This window comes from Symsagittifera roscoffensis, chromosome 1, assembly GCF_963678635.1.
Source record: "Symsagittifera roscoffensis chromosome 1, txSymRosc1.1, whole genome shotgun sequence".
Taxonomy (NCBI): domain Eukaryota; kingdom Metazoa; phylum Xenacoelomorpha; order Acoela; family Convolutidae; genus Symsagittifera; species Symsagittifera roscoffensis.
The window spans coordinates 96,141,718-96,156,679 of NC_087062.1; the positions used below are offsets into that span (position 1 = coordinate 96,141,718).

Sequence of the window (14,962 nt, forward strand, 5' to 3'; positions counted from 1 at the left end):
TTTTGATTTTTGGTCTCATTTCGATCTATTATGGTGACCCGCATTTAAGAAAAGTCAAAACAAATCGATTACAATGGATTTTCGTGGTCTAAAATGTTGTAAATATAATCGATTCCCATGTTACGTTCAGACAACAAAATTAGACTAAAAATGGATTTAAATCCATTCGTTCTCGCCAAAACAAAATGTAATATAATTACTTTCGAATCCATTTTAAAGGATTTTATAATAAGTAGAAAACCACATTAAAATGGATTATTTTTTCACTTTATTTTTGCTTCGCGCGTCGTGCAAAATTTTGCAAAAATTTCTGGATTTATCAATCGAGTTATGCGGAAACTTTGCAAAGGGAGTGTACGGCCTAATCCATTTCAAAACTAAGCTCAAATTGCAAAAAGATTCCAATAAGCTTCCCACCCCGCCCAACGTTTGCCCCTTTGCTCCCCTTCAACCACCATAACCTTTGCCCCTTTGCTCCCCTCCCCCACCACCTGAACACTAAGCCCCCCCACCCACCTGAAGAAACCCGCCCCCAACCTGATCAGCCCTCCCACCTGAACGCCCCCCCCCCCCCCCACATGAAACCCCCCCCCCACTTGAACCCAATCGCTAGGGGGTAATGTTCAGTAACATAAAAAAGTAACAAAAATATCAAAGCTAGGTGGAAAAAAATTAAATTGAACAAGTAATAAGTAACCAATATAGCCAACTTTAGTTTAAAACGTAGAAAAGACCTTATGTGCGTTGAAATTCGCATGTCAGTAAAATGGAAAAAAATCGAGTTTAATATAGTTTCATTGCCAGTGTCCACAAAAATGGAAAAAAATGATTATAATGGATGAAAAAAGGATTTGTTGCCTCATAAAATAGTAATATTATAATCCAGTTTTAATTGATTATAATCGATTTGTTTTCACTTTTGTGGACACTGACAAAAAAACTCAATTATAATCGATTTTTATTCATGGAACTCCAATGCGGGGAGCGTGCACGCTCACATTATTATGTTTATGAATTCTAAGCCTTAAAAACATATTTTGACTTGAGAAAAGTTAGTTGTGGAGTTTTTAGCGTCAATTTTAGAATCAAAAATTTCGGCAGAAAAAAAAGAAATTAAAAAAAATTTATGATAAATTTTTGGGTGTTTCTTGTCTTTTTTCTACAAAAACTGTTTCCCAATTGGCCTTTTTACAATGAATTTTTTTGTTCAGATCTTTTTATAACACCACGCAAAAAAAATGACATTGATTTGAAAAAAAATTTTTAAGTGTTTTTTTAAGACTATTGTCGGAACACAGTAAGGGGCTATCTTTTTTAGTTATTCAAACTCAAATTCTTCGATCTCAACCAAATTTGCAAAATTTTTTTACAGGTGAAAGATAATTTAAATTGAAATTATCAAAACCCATCCAGTATCAATTCAAAATCAAGTCATCAATATCCATCCAAATAACTGCGTCAAAAAATGTCAGAAAGTTGAAAACTATCTAATGAAAATTCACACCGAGCACAAATTCATCACGTTTTTCGTTACGAAAAGCTACGGATTGCCCAATAATTAAAATCTGATCCGGCTTAACTGGGTCTGAATTAGGTTTGAATCAACTCTGATTTATCAATTGTCACATATGATGACAAAAATATCAGATCTGCTGCATTTCTGCTTCCGGACACAAGCATGCTGAATCAAAATAGATATGCATCATTTCTGAAGAAGTTTTAAAAACATTGAAGACTTTACAATGGTTGGATGTGATTCAGTTTTGAGCACAGGTGATCAATGTGATTTATCTGGTGAAACAAAAATTTCTGCCAAAAAAATTCGTTCTGGGAACAAAAATTTAAACCGAATTCAAATACTCCGCGATTGTCCTCGGGAACCAGTACTTCTCGGTATAATGAGAACTTTGCAAAATTATCTCATCGGGCGGCTTAATTCTGCTATTCAGTTTTTATAAACCCTTCGCTCTCAGACTAAATGCTCTAAAGACTGAATATTAGCCAAGCAATTATTACTATGAATCTTGCTTTAAAAAATCTTTGTGGCTATCGTTAAAAATGATAGAGTAATTGTACTCGGTATGCTACTTTTTTCTCCTGACAAATTTTGAAATTCTTATCAACCATTTTGGAACAAAATTCAACATTTGTGTGATATTTGAAGTCTTGTTGTTCCGACTTTCGATACGAAAGTAACGGAATATTTGTGCTCGGGGTGGGTTTTTTTTCTTAAGACAAATTTCGACTTTTTAACTAGCCATTTTTGACGGAATTTTTTTATATCCTTCGAAAGCCATTGTTGTCCTGAACTTAAATTTGAAAAGATATTTCACCTGTAATCATTTTTCGTAAAGTTATGAGGGTTTTAAGATTGCCATTTTGGCCATTTTGCCCAATTTGGGACAATTGACGCGCGATATAATTCGCGCTATTAACGCGTAAGCGGAGATTTAATCCGTCTTAGAAATCGTTCCAAATTGGTTGAAAGAAGCTTATTTGCCATAATTGATTTGTTACAAGGAACGAAATCTCTCTTTTTGTACTTTACATGGCGTGTGGGGGGATGATTTTCATAAAAAATTTCAATATTTGGAGAAAAAAAATTTCATTTTATTTTATTTCATTTAATTTTTTATGTTATTACTGCTGCTCCATAAACCTTAAAAGGCAGTCGGAACATTCAGGGCTTTGCCCTGATACGAGCAGTCTTGTTTTATCTTAAAGTAGTTTATTGGTCTAATTTTCAGCCATTTTACACAAATATAGGGGCAATGCATAAACATCAAAGCAATGACTTTTCAAATGAAGGGCTTTACTTTTTATTTAAAAGTAAATTTGCAGGACTTAATTGCAGCGCGGCAAATGCAAACATTCATCTCAACTTACGTTTGAAATCATTGTTGTTGAGAATGGACTGTTTGTTGTATGACGTCATCAGGGGCTCCAGGAAGGCCACCGGGAACGCCTGGGCGAACTCAGACAAACAGTCGCCCACTATGCTCCGTTGCCTAGCAACCAGCAGCCCATTAACACATAGGAAAAAAGGAAACTTTAAATCAAAATTGAGTTTAATTGGAATTAAGAATGTATCGGAACTAAAGCCTAGCCTGGAATAAGAAAATCTTTTCAATCATTTAGCCAACAAGCTTCAAAACTTAGTCAATTGACAGTTGGAAAAGAGCAATGAACGCAAGGAAATTGAAACAAAAACTGACTTGTTTTTTTTTTCAAAACTACTCAACTTTTTAATTTCAAAGAGAACAAATAGATGGCCTGAAAGCTCTTTGAATTTGTAGAACAATTTATTATGGACACTTTTTTGTTCACATTAACTCAATTTGAAAAAATTAGATCAATAGGAAAAATTTTTATTTCACTTGGAAATCTGATAGTTAAATTCCAATTTCGAAATTAGAAGTCGATCCGCACGTTTTTTGTGACCTTTACAATTTTGCTGTTCGATAGTGGAGTTTGTCTTCCTTTTAACAATGGAAATGCACGGAACTTCAAAATAAATCAGAAGTCAAACCGCGAGAAATCAAAAATGAGCTTGAACAAATTTTAAAACTTTTTCCTGAAATCAGCAAGACCTATATAAGAGTACTCACTATACGCTCATTACTCCTAATAATCTGTTGAAAATTACATTTTTGATTGAAAGCTAATTTATTGGCTAAAATTGAACCATCTTCAACGTCTGCCAGGAAGAAAATCAGTGAACTCGAGAACTTTTTATAAGAAAATTTACTTAGCGTTGCAGAGTTGCTGGTCTGCTCCTAGAAGGTACATCTGTTCCAGGAGCTCATAGCAGCAGAATTGAGTCTCGCCAACTAACAAAAACAACACAAATAAACATCAGGAAACATCTCAGATTACATATTTTGCGATGAGGCTTGAGTCACAAGGTGACAAGACTTTGTGATATTTATTTGTACATCTTACTTTACCTAATATAATATAATTTTTAAGTTTTTATGTATTTTTGTTCCATTTTGGAAGATAAAAAATTTAAAAGTTTTGAATTACTTTTCAATCAAAAAGTTTGCAGACAGGAATGCTCTGTGAATTTAAGAGTTTAAAATCAACTTAACCTAAAAATGGAGCAGGATTACTTTCTTCAACATTCGATACACTTTGGTGATTGTTCTAATTTTCTTGTGACTCTAGAATTTTAATGAAACGCAACAGTAGATATGATCTAATAACTGCGCCCATATGTATTTGATAACATTTTGTTAGTGATGAAAAAAGCTAACGTATGATGGATTTGCCAAGCATGTCTTTGGAGCCGATTCTTCGAAGCACAAGCTTCAACACAGGCAGCACAGTCTTGAAAATGAATTTCAGATCTCGCGTTTCCTTGACTGTCATCATTTCCGCCAAGGAGATCATCTGTTGTCTGAATGACTTGAGTTCGTTCACGACTGATAGGAAGAAGATGTGAACAAGTCCAAGCACTGTTGGGTTGCTGCTTCCGGCGATCGCTCTGCCAACATAAACCAAAAAGTCATCATCGAAGATGTTCATTAAGCCAAGCTTGCATCAAAGCAGAATTTTTAATGAACCCGGAGGAGAAGATGTCGTAGTGGCTTCATAAAAAACGAGAAAAAAATTTGAGACAAAAAATTAGTTGTCTGTAATTGAAATACACAGAATATAGCCAACAGGCAGTTGGAAAAGAGTCAATGAATGCAAGGAAACAGAAAAAAAATAAAGTTTTAAAATTCTTTGAACTTCAGGAGCAGTTTACACATTTTTGATTGACAATTTTTCGATAAAATAAACCAAAATTGAGAAAGAAAAACTGGATCATTATGTGATTTTTATAAGTCGATAACTGGAGCAATATAAGTCGATAACATTTTTCGGGACTTTTACACTTTTGGTTTTCAAATATGGAATTTGCCTTCTTTTTAACAATAGAAAAGAACGGAATTAAAAAAGAAATCAAAAGTCAAATTGCGAAAAATCAAATTTTAGCTTGAACAAATTTTAAGACTAGAAATCACCAAGACCTATAAAAGAGTACTCACTACATTCATGACTTTTGGTGAGCTCGAAAATGAACGAAAAGTGATTTTACAATGCAATTAAAATTCTTCAGCTCTAAGAAAAGTGACAAAATCAGATATCAATATATTTTTTCCGACCATTAGGAAGCGGGGGAATTTTGTATTCGTGTGCGTTTTAGTTACTTTTTTTCGTTTTTTTTCTCGTTTTTTTTTGTTTTAAACGGAAAATTAGGTATCACTAATAGACATAGGACAGCTTTGGGTGATATATCATAATAAAGCTATTCTAGTCGTAATTCGAATGACAATATTCCAAAAATTTTTCCTAGTGTCGAGAAAAACCGGTTTGAAATTTTTAATCTTCCGTCCTATTTTCGAGCGAGTAAAGTAATCGAGTAACATTTGTTATTAATATAAATTAGAAACAAAGCTAAAAATTTTGATTTTATTAGAAAAAAACTAGTTTTGGAAGCTTTATTTGGTTCTATTCTGGTAAAAACATTTTTTAAAAAAATTATTCAAACTTTTAGTGGAAAATTTTTTTTTGGGAAAATTGAGGTCGAAAATTTATGCGCGACTTGCACAGCAACTGGCTATCCTTGTTTATATTAGGTTTTGTGTAAATTAGCCAAATTTTAAAGCTTTAACCTCTTTTTTTACGCCCAAGACAACGGGGAAACAAAAACAAGGCTTCTAGTTTGAAGGTAAATATAGTTGAAAATTCTACGCAGCAATAGGATCTTTCGGGGAAATAGTATATCTTCATTGATCCGTTTTTTGAAGAAAGCGACGGAAAATTTGTGCTCAGGTGGTTTTAGTTTCACCAGAAAAGTTAAAACTTTATTACTTGCTACAAAATTGCAACAGAGGTTTGAAAATTATTAGTTTGCCAAATTTAAGATAAATATTACCTGCTAGTTTTTCGATAACGCACAGCATAGGTCAGTTAATTAGTCAAAATAACTCGTTGCTTGATGCGAATTTTTTTTATTATGTAAATGAAATTTCATAGAGGACAAGATTTTCTGAAACTTTAGATTCAGGAACATTATCGTATTTATTGTTTATAGCTTTTGTTGCATATTTTTGACTAGCAATTTGAGTTATACTTTTTGCTTTAATGGAAAAAATTTTCGAAAAAATTTCACGAAAAGACTGTTATTTTGTAGATCATAAGCAGCGGACAAAATTGTTAAATAATTTTTAATTTTTGTGTAGACTAAAGATGACAACAACTACTTTCGATAAAAGTATCATCTAATCTTTTTCCAATCGAAAAAATTTAAAGACACCCTCGAGTAATAAGTATTTTAGCAAAGAAAATTTAAAATTTTAATTTAATTTTGCCTTTCAGTGTAGAGAGCAAATAAAACGCTGATTTAAATTATCTGAGAACAAAACGAATCAAATTGGAAAATATAATTGCGTTTCTCTCATAATTGTTGGACATTAGGCAAAAAGATGATAACAAAAACTGCTTAAAATTTTACCAGAAATAATAAGGAGTATTTTTTTTGCGACAATCGGACTCAAAATTTCACTTCAAAAGCTAGGCATTTTCGGATCCTTTTTGTGAGTTAAAATTTAAGCTAAAGCTACCGGTTTACCAAATTGAGCCTCATATGAAGGCTAACAAAGTTTAATCCGAACGAGAACTCTAGTAATCCGAATGAACTCACGAGAACTCTAGTGCCTCAGCTACAGCTTTGATGCAGTCAATATAGCCACTCATCTCACTTCTGATTTCCGCACTTCTACTATTTTTCTGCTCTCTGAGCGACGCAAACAACCTGCAAAACAGACCCAACAGGAGCTCCTTTTCTCTCACAGATGCAAAAACAACGCCCGGTCGATTGGCCGAAAATGAGGGCGTCTGGTCGGCTGATCTCTGACTGTTGTTCTCTTTTGTCCCGGTGTAGTAAGTTCGATATAAGAAGACGTAGTGGTGTATTACAGGGATGACAACATGGGAAAACTTTCCTACTATCTCGGGCATTGGTGGGTGTTGCGATAACTGAGCTCCTTCGACTAAATTTATTTAGAAACTCTTAGACACAAAAATCATACTCTTAATTGCAGCATTTAAGATGTTTCTAAAACATTACACTAAGGAATGAAGCAAATACATGAACTAAAATATAAAAAACAAAATTAATGTGCAAAAAAATATATAATAGAATAAAGACAAATTTAATGCTGACAAATGTTCAGTTCGAGAGTTCTGCTGGAATTAGTTATCCCAATGTAAAATACTCACAATAATGATGTTTCTTAATTTTTGGCAATAAGTTAAGATTTTTCATTTTTCAATTTTTTGGGTAATAAGTTAAGATTTTTTATTTTCAATTTTTGGCAATAAGATTATTTTTATTATCAGTTCTGATTTACCAATGCTTTCCCGGATTTCTTTAAAATGAAAGATTATTTTGGCAAAGTTTAGATTGCAAAAAGCTGACCTAGATTGGCGGCTGCCTTTGCTTGGTCCTTGATAGCCTTCGCAGTCCTCTCCGCAGCCACCATCACTTTCTCCAACAGCAGCAGAGAGAACCTCTTCTGATTGACAGGTGGGGGCTGGGAGGGGGAAGATGTCGGGCGATTCAGCCCAGAAGACAACGACGCGTCACTCCCAAAGTTCTCGAACTCACTCGACCTGGAAGAGAACAATGTAGACATTAGACAGTGCATAAACAAGGCTAGTCAGTTGACGTGCAAGAAGCACAGAATGTTCCGATAATCAACGAAAAAACTTGAAAAAATGAAACAAATTTAATTTTTGTCTCTCATTGAGAAATTACCCAGTTGAAAACAACACGGCAACACGGTGGTCTGTCGAGCGTGGTCGGAAAATTGATAATTAATTTTTGTCCGTATGTTAGGCGTGGCTTTCTAAATGTTTGGCTGTCAATTTGTGAGGGGTAGGGGCTATATGGCTGACCTGGTGAGTTGGAACCCGCAGACAATGAGGAACTTTATGAAGTTGTGGGATCCTTTCCACTCTCTCTCCTTCTCCTCCATCGTCAGCAACTCATATGGCACAAATGTGTGTTCCACCGCACGCGCTGAAAAGCAGATTACATTTAAAAAAAACAAAGAAAGGAGCTGAATCTAGCCAAAGCACTATACCACCACAACTCGCAACAAATGACAGCTCATAAAATCCGAGGATAGCTATAACCAGGCGCGGATCTAGGAATTTCTCGAGGGGGGCTGGCGGATTTCCAAAAAAAATTTTGAACATTTTGTCGACTTTTTTTTAGTTATAAAGACCCTAGATTGACCAAACTTCCCACGCCGCATCACCTTTTTCAAGATGTTTTAGGCACTTTTTGGAAAGTTTCGACCAAAAAATTGCGTTTTTTCGGCGCGCACTCCCCCCTCAAAATTAGTATAGATTGGCGCCAAAGGCACCTTTAGAAAAACTTTAGCGTCAGTCAACCAAAGATGGATATCTCAAAAGAGTACAAAGGGAGAACCCTTTGGGTCGGCAGGGGGTCGAATCCCTGAGAGAGGGGGGGGGGCGTCCGCCCTCCCCCTAAATCCGCTACTGGCTATAACATTATTTGTGCTCGGGTAATTTTTTTCTTCAGTTTTTTTCAACAAAAATTCATCCAGCCACTATGACGCAAATTTTTATAACATCAGAAAGATATTGATATCCGATACTTGACCAAAACGAAATATTACCAGTGACAATTTGACATAAAATTATGAGGATTGAATCTGGGACACATTCTTACTACTAAAATTCAAGTTGGGATAAATAATGCGCGATATATTTTGTCCTTTGGAGCGTGAATTGGGGTGCGTTTTAGTTTTTTGTTTTTCACGCAAAAACAGCTGCCACAAATAATCATCGGAATAAGTTGAGTGATATATCGTATTAAGGCCCTTTTGGTCATGAACCAAACCACATTAAAAAACTTCCGAAAAGTTTCTCAGTGTCGAGAAAAACCGGTTTGAAATTTTTGATTTCTTGTCTAATTTCGAGCTAATAAGATGACCGTATATGCTTACAATAACTTATTTTCAGCCCTGAAAACTTAGTTTTGTTTAAGTAAAGGTAGTTTCTGGAGTTTTTAGCGCAATTTTGGGAATCAAAAACTTAAAATTTCTAAATACTTTTGCAAAAAAATTAAAGTTTTTCAAAATATATACACTTTTTCTTTTTTCCATGTCATTTTTCTCCAAAAACTGTTTTTTAAATGACCTATAATTGTATGAATCTCAAAAACGCCTAAATTCTATTTTTTCAGTGAGATTTTTTTTCACAACATGCAGAAAAAATGACACAATTTGTATTAAAAAAAAAACAATTTTTTGAGACTGTGGTCCGAACATTCTGTGCTTCTTGCACAGTAACCGGCTATCCTTGTTTTTGAAATGCTTCTTGACAAAAATAATTTATGAAAGTTTTTGAAAATTCCGACTGCCCAATAACGTTGATTTACAAAACTGCTCAATTTATTTTTTAAAATGGACTTTTTCTTTAATTTGTCCTGTCACAGGCTGTGTACAATACGAAGTGACAATATTTGTCTGAAAACGTGTTGAAAACCAACCTGTTAGCCTCAACTTTAGGTTAAAGGATAACATATATTGCGCGTTTACTCTCCTAAATTGGCCAAATGAGCGTTTAAAAAATTCTCCATAATCTACAAAACTGGTCTCAGAGGAAAAATATTTTTAATTAGAGTTGAAACATCACTCGCTTTTCGATTAGAGTTAAAACATCACTAGCTTTTAACTGAAAAAATCGAATTCAGAAACCAAAATTGGTCAGAAGAAAAAACCACATCGAGAACAAAAATTTCGTCACATTCATCAAAAGTTTTTTTGATTGACGTTTTTTTGATGAAAGGTGACCCATATTGGCAAAATTTATCAGACGGTAATGTTCTAGATAAGGTCAGTTTGATGTAATAAAGGGATCTGACGTAAGACTATAATTTCTGCAGTTTAGACAGACACAGAGAAGTAGGCCAATTGGACAATTTTTTAATAGAAAAATGACTAAAAAACAAACTAAGCAAAAAAAAATTAAATAATAAACATTTTTTCAATTCAATTTTTTCTGCAGAAGATTTTGGTGGCTAAAACGGAGCCTGAAAACTTAGTTTTGTTTAAGTAAAGGTAGTTTCTGGAGTTTTTAGCGCAATTTTGGGAATCAAAAAGTTAAAATTTCTAAATACTTTTGCAAAAAAAAGTTTAAAATTTTTCAAAATATATATATATTTTCTTTTTTCCATGTCATTTTTCTTCAAAAAATGTTTTTCAAATGACCTATAATACTATGAATCTCAAAAACGCCTAAATTCTATTTTTTGGTTGGGATTTTTTTTTCTTCACAAAATGCAGAAAAAATGACACAATTTGTATTAAAAAAAAAAAACAATTTTTTGAGAATGTGGTCCGAACATTCTGTGCTTCTTGCACAGTAACCAGCTATCCTTGTTTTTGAAATGTTTCTTGACCAACATAATTTATGAAAGTTTTTGAAAATTCCGACTGCCCAATAACGTTGATTTACAAAACTGCTTAAATTATTTTGTAAAATGGACTTTTTCTTTAATTTGTCCTGTCACAGGCTGTGTACAATACGAAGTGACAAAATTTGTCTGGAAATGGGTCAAAAACCAACCTGTTAGTCTCAAATTTAGGTTAAAGCATAACATATATTGCGCGTTTACTCTCCTAAATTGGCCAAATGAGCGTTTAAAAAATTCTCCATAATCTACAAAACTGGTCTCAGAGGAAAAATATTTTTAATTAGAGTTGAAACATCACTAGCTTTTCGGTTAGAGTTAAAACATCACTAGCTTTTAACTGAAAAAATCAAATTCAGAAACCAAAATTGGTCAGAAGAAAAAACCACATCGAGAACAAAAATTTGGTCAAATTCATCAAATTTTTTTTTGATTGGCGGTTTTTTTTGATGAAAGGTGACCCATTTTGGGAAAATTTATCAGACGGTAATGTTCTAGATAAGGTCAATATAATGTAATAAAGGGATCTGACGTAAGACTAAAATTTAGGCATTTTAGACAGACACAGAGAAGTAGGCCAATTGGACAATTTTTAATAGAAAAATGACTAAAAAACAAACTAAGCAAAAAAAATTAAATAATAAACACTTTTTTAATTCAAATTTTCCTGCAGAAGATTTTGGTCGCTAAAACGGAGTCTGAACACTTAGTTTTGTTTAAGTAAAGGTAATTTCTGGAGTTTTTAGCGCAATTTTGGGAATCAAAACTTAAAAATTTCTAAATACTTTTGCAAAAAAAAATTAAAATTTTTCAAAATATAAATATTTTTACTTTTTTCCATGTAGTTTTTCTTCAAAAACTGTTTTTTAAATGACCTATAATACTATGAATCTCAAAAACGCCTAAATTCTATTTTTTCGTTCAGATTGTTTTTTCACAACATGCTGAAAAAATGACACAATTTGTATTTAAAAAAAAACAAATTTTTGAGACTGTGGTCCGAACATTCTGTGCTTCTTGCACAGTAACCGGCTATACTTGTTTTTGGAATGTTTCTTGACAAAAATAATTTATGAAAGTTTTTGAAAATTCCGACTGCCCAATAACGTTGATTTACAAAACTGCTTAAATTATTTTTTAAAATGGACTTTTTCTTTAATTTGTCCTGTCACAGGCTGTGTACAATACGAAGTGACAATATTTGTCTGGAAACGTGTTGAAAACCAACCTGTTAGCCTCAACTTTAGGTTAAAGAATAACTTATATTGCGCGTTTACTCTCCTAAATTGGCCAATTGAGCGTTTAAAAAATTCTTCATAATCTACAAAACTGGTCTCAGAGGAAAATTATTTTTAATTAGAGTTGAAACATCACCAGTTTTTCGTTTAGAGTTGAAACACCACTAGCTTTTAATTGAAAAAATCAAATTCAGAAACCAAAATTTGTCAGAAGAAAAAACCACATTGAGAACAAAAATTTCGTCACATTCATCAAATTTTTTTTTGATTGACGTTTTTTTTGATGAAAGGTGACCCATTTTGGGAAACTGTATCAGAGGGTAATGTTCTAGATAAGGTCAATATGATGTAATAAAGGGATCTGACGTAAAACTAGAATTTAGGCATTTTAGACAGACACAGAGAAGTAGGCCAATTGGACAATTTTTTAATAGAAAAATGACTAAAAAACAAACTAAGCAAAAAAAACTAAATAATAAACACTTTTTCAATTCAAATTTTTCTGCAGAAGATTTTGGTTGCTAAAACGGAGCCTAAAAACTTAGTTTTGTTTAAGTAAAGGTAGTTTCTAGAGTTTTTAGCGCAATTTTGGGAATCAAAAAGTTAAAATTTCTAAATACTTTTGCAAAAAAAAATTAAAATTTTTCAAAATATATATATATTTTCTTTTTTCCAAGTCATTTTTCTTCAAAAACTGGTTTTCAAATGACCTATAATACTATGAATCTCAAAACCGCCTAAATTCTATTTTTTCATTGGGATTTTTTTTTCTTCACAACATGCAGAAAAAATGACACAATTTGTATTAAAAAAAAAAAAACAATTTTAGAGACTGTGGTCCGAAAATTCTGTGCTTCTTGCACTTAAACCGGCTATCCTTGTTTTTGAAATGTTTCTTGACGAAAATAATTTATGAAAGTTTTTGAAAATTCCGACTGCCCAATAACGTTGATTTACAAAACTGCTTAAATTATTTTGTAAAATGGACTTTTTCTTTAATTTGTCCTGTCACAGGCTGTGTACAATACGAAGTGACAATATTTGTCTGGAAATGTGTTGAAAACCAACCTGTTAGCCTCAAATATAGGTTAAAGGATAACATATATTGCGCGTTTACTCTCCTAAATTGGCCAAATGAGCGTTTAAAAAATTCTCCATAATCTACAAAACTGGTCTCAGAGGAAAAATATTTTTAATTAGAGTTGAAACATCACTAGTTTTTCAGTTAGAGTTAAAACATCACTAGTTTTTAACTGAAAAAATCAAATTCAGAAACCAAAATTGAACAGAAGAAAAAACCACATCGAGAACAAAAATGTTGTCAAATTCATCAAAATTTTTTTTGATTGACGTTTTTTTTGATGAAAGGTGACCCATTTTGGGAAAATTTATCAGACGGTAATGTTCTAGACAAGGTCAACATGATTTAATAAAGGGAACTGACGTAAAACTAAATTTTAGGCATTTTAGACAGACACAGAGAAGTAGGCCAATTGGACAATTTTTTAATAGAAAAATGACTAAAAAACAAACTAAGCAAAAAAAATTAAATAATAAACACTTTTTCAATTCAAATTTTTCTGCAGAAGTTTCTGGTTGCTAAAACGGAGCCTGAAAACTTAGTTTTGTTTAAGTAAAGGTAATTTCTGGAGTTTTTAGCGCAATTTTGGTAATCAAAAACTTAAAATTTCTAAATACTTTTGCAAAAAAAAATTAAAATTTTTCAGAATATATATATTTTTTCTTTTTTCCACGTAATTTTTCTTCAAAAACTGTTTTTTAAATGACCTATAATACTATGAATCTCAAAAACGCCTAAATTCTATTTTTTCGTTCAGATTTTTTTTTCTTCACAACATGCTGAAAAAATGACACAATTTGTATTAAAAAAAAACAATTTTTTGAGACTGTGGTCCGAACATTCTGTGCTTCTTGCACAGTAACCGGCTATCCTTGTTTTTGAAATGTTTCTTGACCAAAATAATTTATGAAAGTTTTTGAAAATTCATACTGCCCAATAACGTTGATTTACAAAACTGCTCAAATTATTTTTTAAAATGGACTTTTTCTTTAATTTGTCCTGTTACAGGCTGTGTACAATACGAAGTGACAATATTTGTCTGGAAACGTGTTGAAAACCAACCTGTTAGTCTCAACTTCAGGTTAAAGGATAACATATATTGCGCGTTTACTCTCCTAAATTGGCCAATTGAGCGTTTAAAAAATTCTTCATAATCTACAAAACTGGTCTCAGAGGAAAAATATTTTTAATTACAGTTGAAACATCACTAGCTTTTCGGTTAGAGTTTAAACATCACTAGCTTTTAACTTAAAAAATCAAATTCAGAAACCAAAATTTGTCAGAAGAAAAAACCACATCGAGAACAAAAATTTCGTCAAATTCATCAAAATTCATTTTGGGAAAATTTATCAGACGGTAATGTTCTAGATAAGGTCAATATAATGTAATAAAGGGATCTGACGTAAGACTAAAATTTAGGCATTTTAGACAGACACAGAGAAGTAGGCCAATTGGACAATTTTTAATAGAAAAATGACTAAAAAACAAACTAAGCAAAAAAAAATTAAATAATGAACACTTTTTCAATTCAAATTTTTCTGCAGAAGATTTTGGTTGCTAAAACGGAGCTAAAAACTCTTAAAAGTAATTTGACTGGCTTTAATTTAAGCATAATTAAGCTGATTTAAGCCTGCTCGCTCGTTTAATTCACTCGAAATAAGACGAAAACCCAAAAGTTTCAAAGCGGTTTTTCTCGGCACTGGAAATTTTTTTTTGAAATTTTTTTGAAATTTTGGTTCGAGTAACGACTAAAAGGGCTTTGACATGATATATCATTCAACAGAGTCAATTTTGCGTGGAAAACAAAAAGAAAAACAAGAAAAAACTAAAACACACCCGAATACAAAGTTCCTCCCCATTTTTCAAATGGTTGGAACAAAAACTGAAACATAATCATAAAAAAATTGAGGCAACTCACTGCGTCTGGAGTGGTCGTTGGCGATTGCGTTGTTGGACAGATCATGACAGCACTCTCCGACCAGGTTGGCCAAATCTATGAGTTCATTGGACAGCGCCACAGACGACAGATCCAGTGGATTCGGACGGAAGTTCTAATAAAAAATAACAGCAATTGAAAACCCTTGTTGAATTTTCATTGGAAAACTAAAATCTACCTGCGGCGCAAGACATTTGTCTTTTTGCAGCTAG

At 32.7% G+C, this 14,962-nt stretch overlaps 1 protein-coding gene across 1 annotated transcript in view; it reads right to left on the bottom strand.

Annotated features, from left to right (window-relative positions):
* The window catches only part of LOC134841087 (ryanodine receptor 2-like), a 168,306-nt gene that overhangs the window by 69,100 nt on the left and 84,244 nt on the right, over nt 1–14,962 (bottom strand). The window contains exons 56-62 of the mRNA XM_063856871.1: nt 14,733–14,865; nt 7,948–8,071; nt 7,469–7,662; nt 6,692–7,040; nt 4,257–4,486; nt 3,749–3,830; nt 2,887–3,008 (exon numbers count right to left, since the gene is read on the bottom strand). Coding sequence (XP_063712941.1) covers nt 2,887–3,008; nt 3,749–3,830; nt 4,257–4,486; nt 6,692–7,040; nt 7,469–7,662; nt 7,948–8,071; nt 14,733–14,865 — 1,234 coding nt within the window. The remainder of the gene's footprint in view (nt 1–2,886; nt 3,009–3,748; nt 3,831–4,256; nt 4,487–6,691; nt 7,041–7,468; nt 7,663–7,947; nt 8,072–14,732; nt 14,866–14,962) is intronic.